We start from the raw sequence: 9,965 nt of genomic DNA, 5'->3' as shown, positions 1-9,965 counted from the left end.
TGGAGTGGAGGTGGTAGTGGTGTAGTGGGTTAGGTTTAGTGGAGTAGGTGAGGTGGTAGTGGTGTAGTGGGTTAGGTTTAGTGGAGTAGGTTTAAGTGGGTGAAGTAGGTGATAGGTTTTAACATCTTTTTAAATAGAGAAATTTCGAAATGAGGTAGTAAAATTACAAAATTGAAAGGAAAAAATAAAAATAAAAATTGGAGTACTTAATTTTTATTTGAATGCTAAAATCCCAAATTGAGGGTTATAAAATGACAATTATTTCATTGTGTCCACTGTACAAGGATAGTGAAATTTTACAGTTTTTTGTATAGTGAAATTTTGCTATCTTTTTGAGGGAAAAAAAAGAAAAAAAGGGAAGCAAATTAAGAGCTAAGAAAGCTTTAAAAGCTGAAAGCAACAACCATCACTGCCTACCATTCAAATATCTTATCATCCATATATATAGGTTCCAATAAGTGATATATAATAAGACTTCGATGATGCATTTATTTTGATGTCTAACATTCAAATCTCTTTCCCAATAAAAAAAGATAAAATAAAAAATTCAAATATCTTATCCATCTCTCTCTGTCATGTGTCTCCGGTTGGATCTGTCATTCAAATTTTCTGTTTGGAGCCTTTTTTCTATCATGTTTTCTATTACTTTCTTTCCATTTTCTTGCTCTATTTTTGGCAATAAATGCACATTGGATACCGCCAATGCTATTCTTTTGTTCCACCTTTATCAAGTCTCCCCCATTCTATGAATAGGATATATACCATCCATATCAGCCTCATCATCATGTGAATTGAAGCTTATAGCTCTTGTGGTGCCAATTTAACATTATGTCAGTCAATCGACAAAGGTTTTGCAATAAGTTATTATATAAACCCAAAAAAAGTAGATAATTTGCCAAGGGCTTCTAGCCCAATTCAATTCTTGGTGTGCAAAAGCTTCTTTAGCTCTTATGTGTTTCACCTGCCTCTTGTCGGTTAGCGACTCCTCCTTCCCCCCATAACCTTAGGAGGGTAGGTTAGATGTATATATATTTCTGATCCTCAAAAACATAAAAGCAGAAAATATACAACTCCACTGCACAGGACTTACATGGAAATTGACAAAATAAAATAAAATTGTATGCAGTTCAATGTTTGGTATAATTGAAGACCAATTTAGGACAAACAGCTGTCCATTTACCAACTTGGACAGAATGTGGGATGAATTGCAATGAAGGGACAATGAAATTTCATTTTAAAGAATCAAACAATGTGCGGAAGGGGTTCAAATCATATCATCATTGTCTGATTCTGAATCAAACTTGGAACGAAAGTGACTGTTTTCACAAGCCTACAAGGGAAAGAAGAGCAACCAAGTGATCCGATTTAACTGTGAAAATTTGACTCTGGTAATGTTGCCCAGTGTGGCAACTAAGATTTCCGCCAAGTTGGTCAATAAGATTATGAGAGTTTTTAACATTTTTTCACAGATCATTTTCTGTTGATGGAGATGGACCAACACATTAGTTTTCTTGCAGGCAAGCAAGTCAGTTTGATAACTTTCAACACGGCGCATAAATCAACTCCAAGTTAGACAACCACAATGATTATGTTATAACATCTAGAGGTATAATTTCTATCATTAACGGTGTCAAAAACTAGCAATGAATAAGAGACTCCAAAGTTTCTTGATTAACTTCAAGAAGATGTTCAAGCACAAAACTATTCAGTTTTCTTGTTAGTGTTATATGTAAATTACATTTCATTGGCAAATTATACTAGCTTGGCCATCAAAGCATAGATCTTTGGACACCAAAAGACACAAGGTGGGTGACCCAAAAGATATCTAGCTGTGTGTCTAACCGAATGCACCATAACAACCTTTCTGCAATTCTTCAACGAAGAGACCACCATAATGGATAGTGCGAACTAGAAAATGCAGAGTACAAGTAGGAGCTGAAGGAGATCGTTGAGAAAGATGAAGGAAGAGAGTACAACTCCAACTAGAGGAACAAGAGGTGGCTCAACCATTAGGCCCACTTAGCCCATTGCCTAAGGTCTATCATGAAAATCTAAAAATTCTTATTTCTAAAGGCTCTAATTTTTTAAAAGCTTCATGAGATAACTCCTAATTCTGATGTTTAGCCTAAGGTTTCAAAAAACCTTAGGCCCTACTGGGAACAACAGATTAGAAATATCAATGAAAACGGGTTAAATGTTGGTGTTGTGCAAGCAATGCCTATAAAGTCATTACCACATGAGTTCTAGATAATACGATTGCAAAGGAATTTGTTCATAGAACACTATTTTTTCTAGTTCCACATAAGCTCTAGATAATATGATTGCAGATGAATTCTGTTTTAAGTTGTGTTGGATTGAGCTGGAATCCAACTCAACAAGACTTCTAAAAGTCAGCTAAAAGGATCTTATTCATCAAGCCAGCTCTTTGTAATTTCAAATAAGCAATTATAAAAACTTGTGATACTTCTCTCCACAAATATGAAGCACTATGTTGTCTCAAAATAGAAAGAAAATAAAAAAGGCAAAAGAAAAACAAAACAATACAACTGGCTGTCTCTATTCCTGAGAATTCTAAGAGGAAAGGTTAGAACTTTAATTATGAGTGGCATAAAATTCCAGATGCTGCTTTTATTCAAGTAATTGATCACATACGAACCACTTGTCAAGATCTTCAAGATCAACTTCCAGTCTTAAAGAGAAACAAAGACAGGACTTTGACAGTCCGAAAAGAGAAGTGGAGTTTTAAGATTGAAATCCATGGAAGGGGAAAAAGACAGTGGCTAAAATGGGTTCCAAGTGATAAAGGGTTCCAAGTGATAAATGCAACAATAGTAATATATTAACCCCAAGATATTTCACTTTGTGCAAAAGACGATAATATCTTATATTGCCAAAAATCCTCTCTAAAACTAAGAGAAAATTGCATTAATATGACTATGAAACTCTATATATTTTCACAAACAAGTTGCTCAGCACTCCATCCAGACCTAAACAGAACAAAATAATTGAAGGGTACCTTACACTATCATTAACACACCTTTGAAAAATAAACAAGAAGTTAAGCCCAAACCCACCAAGCTGTTTGGCCCTTCACAGTTCCACCTGCACATTCCAGATCACAAACAACACTATAATGGAAGCAATAATATGCAAAACCTCTATGATTTACACAAAAAAAATTGCATATATATATGTATGTGTCAAGAAACAGAAAACCAAAGAGCACCTGTAGTTGGATGAAGCTGTGGAGACCAGAAAGATGGAGCAAACCAAATCCAGTTCCTATTGAATTCTCTCAGCTATGTCTTTCTTTCACTTTTGCAATTATACAAATACAGAAACCATCAATCAAAAACAAAAAAAAACAAAAAACACAAAAACCCATCTTCTCAAAACTGTTTACTTCGTTTCCATGTTCGTCCCAAGTTGAATATATATATATATATATATATTTATCTATATAATCATATCTGCAAATCTACTGTCCTGACCCTTGAGAATCATCCTTGGAAGATTGCTGCTGATGATGCTGATGCTGATGTTGTTGTTGCTGTTGCTGTTGCTGTTGCATTCTAGCATGACCCATTTGCTGGTAAATCTGGCTCAAAGCTTGATGGTTCAAAACCCCAATATGCCCATCCTGTGAGAGCCCAAGCTCCAACCCAGGTAGATGCTGACTAGAACCACCCAAAATTGAGGTGAAACTCATAGGACCCATGTTGTTATTTGGCAAGTCAAACCCAGGAAACCCAATTTTATGAAGATAATTCGAACTTTCACTTCCCAAATTAGCTATTGATGGGCCAGTGGATGATGGTGAAGACTGAAACCCAAAACCACTGACAACAGCAGGAGGAGGAGGAGGAGGCCATATCCCAGCGGTGGCCACATGGGTCCTCCCCAAATTCCCACCAATCATCGTCTGCCAAGTGGCCCTACCACCCAATTCATCAATCTTTTGTTGCAACCCAGCCGAAATCGAGCTCCCCTGTTGCGAAACAGAGCCTCCAGCCGCCGCCAGAGCCGACGCCGGCATAGTTCCGGTCCCCGTAGCGGCCATAATCGACGGCTCGGCTTGCTGTAAGAGCCACTGAATGGTTTCGCCGTCCGATTTGTGACCCAATTCTCGGGTGAGCTGGAAGATTCTGGCGGCACAAAGAGCTGGCATACGAATCCTCCTTCCTCTGCCTTCGACTTTTGTGTGGCGGTCTTTGTTGGAGCTTCTTTTTGGGGCTAAAGCTGCTAGCTGTTTCTTGTTGGCTGAGTCTTCTTCCTTCTCTGCAATCACAATCTGGAAATCTTTGATTTCAGCTGGCTTGTTCTCACCCATGTTTGTGTAGTATGGGTTTGTGTTTGGGAGGCCCTCCTGTCCTTGTGGCTGCTTTGTTGAGCCCTTGGGATCCATGAACAGGGTTGTCTCTGTCTCTGCACAAAAATAATTTTTTAAAAATTATATACTATAAAAAGGGGCTTGTCCTCTTTAATTGAAGAAGGTGACCTCACAATATAACAAAATTTGAACACAGAAAAGAAATTAATAAAAAAGTTTTACTTTCATGGTTTTCACTGTTTTAGGCAAGGAATGTGGCACTCCTTAGTCAGATTTAACTCTAGGTTTATTGGTCTCTCTCTCCCATAAGTATTTCATTTCTATTATTGGGGAAATTTTTTGGCTGTATATTTCTGGTTATGACTTCTGTGTATTTAATTATGATTTATTAAGGTGTTAGTTATGATATAGTTATATGTTATGATATTAGTTATAATTTATTATGATATTATTATAATTATATATTCTGAGAGTTCTTTAGTTATACATTTGTGGTTACTTCTATGAATGTCATAACTTGTATATACTACACACCCGTCTATTATAAATACCTTAATTTGTTACAAAATAGGATAAAAAAATTAAGTTGTAAATGAATCTGGTCAATCAGGTTGTGGAAAAGTTTGACACCGATTGAATTTTTAGATTTTGTTGGTTAAGGAGTCAAAATTGATCAAATATTACTATTTGATTTTGTCAGTTTAGTGTAAGGAAATGATTCACTTTCACTTTAATTTTTTTTGTAAAAACTTGTAGAATTTCACATAGGAAAAAATGAAAAAAAATTGGTTCAAGTTATTCTATAAATGTATCTTTTCCTAATTTTTATAAAAATATTTGAAAATAGATGGCAAATTAAAATTTTGATTCGTCTTTGAAGAGTTAATTTGGTTTCATCAATTTTTCTTATACCCATACTAAAAATACAAAAATTAGATAACAAAAAAAAAAAAAAACATAAATAAATTTTACAAAATTTATTCCTAAAACCCATTTCTCAAAAAATTTATCAATTCATTTATTATTTTGTGTTTTATATCTACATTTGATTTATGTATCTATTGGTCACTCTGTGGTGTGGTCTATTTCTATTTCTACCTATAGTCTAAATCAACCTCTTTTTCATTGTGGTGATTTTTGACCAGGACAGGCTCATTTTTAACTCCAAAATTCACCATATCAGGCAACCCATAATAGCTCCATTAAATTCTCAATTCCCACATTCTTCTTCTTCCATGGGGATTTTCCATCTCCCTTATTATTTCTTTCTCTGCCCTGCTTTCATGATATTATTGCAACAACAACAACAAGAACAACAACAAATGTATATTGATGCCATCTCTTGTAAGGGACTCAACTCAAGTGTCCAGATGGAAGCTTAATCTGGGGACACCTGGCGGGCAATGAATGGGGGGTAGGTAGTGGGGTTAGCTTCTAACCCACTCTAGTCCCATCCTTAAGATATATTAAATAAATAAATAAAGATTAAAGAAGGTATATAGAAATGGAATATCAGCAACCAGAAGTGATGGACCAAACCAACGTGTAGAGAAGAGATGGTGTGGTTTCAAAATGTTTTTTTTCTGTATGGAGATACTTTGTGGGCCCTTTGAGGGGCCTGGATGATACAAAAGAGTTTTTGATAGTTCATGGGCCATGTCCGGAATCCCATTTTCCATGCAGGTAATGCATCGGTTTTTCTTTATGTAACCTTCAATCACTGGTTGGCACATTAGCAACAAAAATAAAATAAATATAAAAAATTAGTAGAATATGTTAGCAAACACTTTATAGTTAGAAGGAAGTGAACAGATAATTTTGCATTGATGCATATTTCTACTCAAGCTCTCTTCAATTCTTAAAAAAGAAAAAAATAATAAAATTGAAGATCATTTGCAACTCTTGAAGCGCTTCTTTTTGTTTTGAATTTTTTTGATAATCCCTATAGTCTTTGTAGTTCTAATTACAATAATATTACTATTGAAGTTTTTATAATGTATCAACTAATAAAACTTATTAAGAAATTAGATTGAAATCAAGGGACAAAATGGTTCATTTACTCTCTTCAAGGTAATTGAGAATTTGATATACAATTAATTTGATCCATTCTTGTTTGAATGTATCATTTTTTTTCCTTTGCTTTTCTTCCAATTTCTTAGTGAATATAATCTTATTCTTTTTTTGTCAATCAATAAGAGATTGAGTATAAATATGAGAAAAAATTATATTAAACTGAACAATTAAAGTCCAACAATGAATAGCTGAAAATTAATAGTCACTAGGCCCCAACAACCACCATAAGAAAAAGGTTAGACTTGGAAAGAAATAAACTACTACATATAAGCTTCATAATAAGAAAGAAATAATTAATCTTTGACGTCGGTAAAGATTGGCCCCTAATCTCTTGAATAAGAGTTTATAAGAGTGCTTAACTGAACTAATTCACTTATTTTAACTCACTTGATTTAACTAATGTTATTAATAAACTAAATTTACAAAAATCAAATTAACATAATAAACAAATTTTGGGAATTCCATATATAAATTATTTATTTATTTTTACTATAGAAGAAAACAATAGCAAAGGGTATGGTTGTCATCAATACAAATATAGACTAAAATTGGTGACAAAGTTAATTGAGTGGATATGAATGAATGAATAAAAGGTCTAAGAAAATGACAGGCAATTCCTTCCTTGAATTACTCCGATGACAAAGATGCCCAATTTCTTTAACAGGTAACCCCCCATTTTCAATTCCGCGTTGAAAGCTATTTCTTCTTCATTAATTAATGCTTTATATTATATATTATTTATATATATATATATATATAGAGAGAGAGAGAGAGAGAGACAGAGAGAGAGAGAGAACATATATTGTAGGTGCACAATAAGAGAATAATAATGGTTTAGGTAGGTGCATGTGAACACGTCTATGATTTGTACTATACATATAATTGAAGGGCCTCCATTTTTCCCCTTAATATAGTGAATTTGATTATTTGTTGAAAAAAAGCATGTAGATTGGTTATTTGAATCTCTAATTGTGACTTTTTTTTTTCTTTTTTTTCATGTAGTGAATGTTATTATTGGGTTTTGTGCATATTTACTAATGGATTTTAATTGATTGTCCAATTTCATGATATTTAGCTCATTGGGAGAGAATTGTGATAGTTTAAGGGATAAAATTAAAATTACCCTTATTTATAAATAGGGTCTTGTTAATATATACCTTTAGGACAAATTTCATGCAAAATGTATAATTTTTTTTAAATTTCTTCACAGGTATCTTCAGACACACGCTAATAAAATCCTTACAAATATCATGTTACATAGTTTTGTTTATTTATTTTAAAAGTAAGTTAATTTGAATCTCTATGTCATATTTTCATAAGGCTATAGTCATGAATGAAATAGATGGGAAAAATAATATTCCAAGATTGCTTTTTTTATTGTCAAAATTCAAAAGTGAGCAAGTTGGCATGATTATTGTCTCCCCTTTCAACTACTGAAAGAACCACAATCTATATATATAGGATGAAATTTTACTGAACAAAAGTCGTATACTATCAGTGAAAGGTTTTCAAAACAAAGATACATGTAATTTTCATGCTTTTAAGATATATATATATATATATATGTGGAGAATTTTACGATACACACTTCTTATCATATGTATAGTTAATAACGTCATTTTTTTTAGTTATGATTAATTTTCTTGTTTAATTATGACATTATTTTAAGATGTTTGGTTATGTTTCATATTTTCATTATGATTTTTTTTAAATTATGATTCGAAAAATATAAAATTTATTATTTTCTTCTTTAATTATAAGGTGTATATAACACTAGCACATGAGAGATATGTACTATATTTTTTCATATATATTAAACTAAAACACATATTCTGGAGTGTGGAAAAAGTAGCTAACAGTGAAGAAGATTAGTAGCAAGTAATCTCTTCAAATTTGATCACTTTCATTGCATGGAAACATCCATGCATTTCAGGTCACCCTAGTGGGAATTCTGACACACTTTCTTCCTATTCTTTTATCATTCTTCCCAACTTGATTGCCAACCATCTTTAGAGGGCATTTGTATCAATCACAAAAAGAGTGAGACTGTGACTTTTTTCCCCCTCTCTGTCTTTTTTTAATTTAACCTTTGCTTTTGATGGGTAGAAGACACGAAGAAGTGATGTTAGAGATTTTTAAAATTGTTTATATTGATGTGATAGGAGAATGAATTTTAGTTTGTTGAATTTTAGTTTCTAAATAAATCAATAATTGATATGTAAATAATTCATGTGATTGAAATTAAATTTAGGCGTAAAATTTAAAGAGTCATAAGTATTTTTCAAATATAAATATATCAATGTTTCGGAGTAAGAAAAACATTATGTATTATGAAATTGTGCTATGAATTTTATCCTAAAAATGAGGTGAATAGTATTGATTTAAAGTTGGCAAAATGTGGACAATTTAGAATGATTACGGTCCATAAATGTATTTTTTTGAATAATTTTTGTGAGTTGCTAATATTTTTGTTGGGGGCAACACTCCTCAATAGTTTCAACTTTCACATGATCATGCTAGATCTATACTTTAATGCTTTATACAGTAAACACGAGGTGGATAGGGCCATAGCCCCCAAACTTTAAGAAATTCTCATTATTCTCATATTATTATTTTTAGCGTCTGTTAAAGAAATTCGTATTTTAATCTTACCAAAATTCATATAATTTTAATTTGATTTTTTTTAAATTCAAATAATGTTACTTTAATAGAGAAAAAAAAAATTAAATAAATTTATTACTCAATAAAAAAAGTCTACGTAATCGTATGACTTTAACATATTAACGAAGAACACCACACAATATTTTTATAAAAGTATGGATCATTGTTGGGTGGTGGTAATAATGGTGAGAGTGCTATGTGTGAATTGGTGATTGCGTTGCTTGTCACATATGCTTCCCATCTTGGAGACAAGAGGAGGCCCCCTCTTTGAAAACTAGCTGATGAAATATCATTCCAATATCACATGAATTCAAAGGCTTGAATGGGAAAAAAGAACTTTGCTTTTACATGGGTTACAACTTATATTTATAAGATGTGTATATGTACATATATAGTTTCCATATATAAGAGATAAGCTTGAATCTATGCATGTCTTAATCACTTTATTTTCCAACTTCCATCTTTTTCAAAAGTTTTATTTAGCCCATTTGAATGACAAGAGTTGAGCATGTAATGGAATATATTAATTAAGCTTCAACAAACCCAACTAGTGCTATTACTTTCCCAAAAACCTATGGGCACATGTCTGCAAAACTCGATGCATGCAAATTTTTGCTAAAGAATTTTCACATTTTACAGATACAGTTAAAAAGGTTGATGTATATGTCCTATCATAGTTGGGCTTTCATAAGAATCATAACCCATAAGAAAAATGGAATTTGGGGAAGATAGTGGAATTTCTTCTCACTATTTTTTAATATATTCTTAATCTTATGATAGGGTAAGAATTTTAAAATATAAAAATAGTGAAGTACTATTATGTGATTAAACCTTCAAAGCAAGTGTTTACAGGGTTTATTTGCTACAGTTTATTGCAAGTTCAAATTTAATAATCAAAAAA

At 32.4% G+C, this 9,965-nt stretch overlaps 1 protein-coding gene across 1 annotated transcript; it reads right to left on the bottom strand.

The window, feature by feature from the left end:
* Window positions 1–2,859: 2,859 nt before the first annotated feature.
* On the bottom strand, window positions 2,860–4,503 carry LOC114289314 (transcription factor TCP20). The gene is made up of 3 exons (XM_028233043.2): window positions 3,492–4,503; window positions 3,227–3,315; window positions 2,860–3,102 (listed from the first exon to the last, which is right to left on the bottom strand). Exons 1-2 carry the CDS (start codon window positions 4,403–4,405, stop codon window positions 3,300–3,302), a joined length of 930 nt encoding a protein of 309 aa, XP_028088844.2. The 5' UTR covers window positions 4,406–4,503; the 3' UTR covers window positions 2,860–3,102; window positions 3,227–3,299.
* Window positions 4,504–9,965: the final 5,462 nt, after the last annotated feature.

The sequence above is a fragment of the Camellia sinensis genome, chromosome 4 (genome assembly GCF_055761805.1).
Source record: "Camellia sinensis isolate YWXY chromosome 4, ASM5576180v1, whole genome shotgun sequence".
Lineage (NCBI taxonomy): Eukaryota > Viridiplantae > Streptophyta > Magnoliopsida > Ericales > Theaceae > Camellia > Camellia sinensis.
Note: the sequence above shows the minus strand (reverse complement) of the source record. Positions and strands in the feature narration are given on the sequence as shown.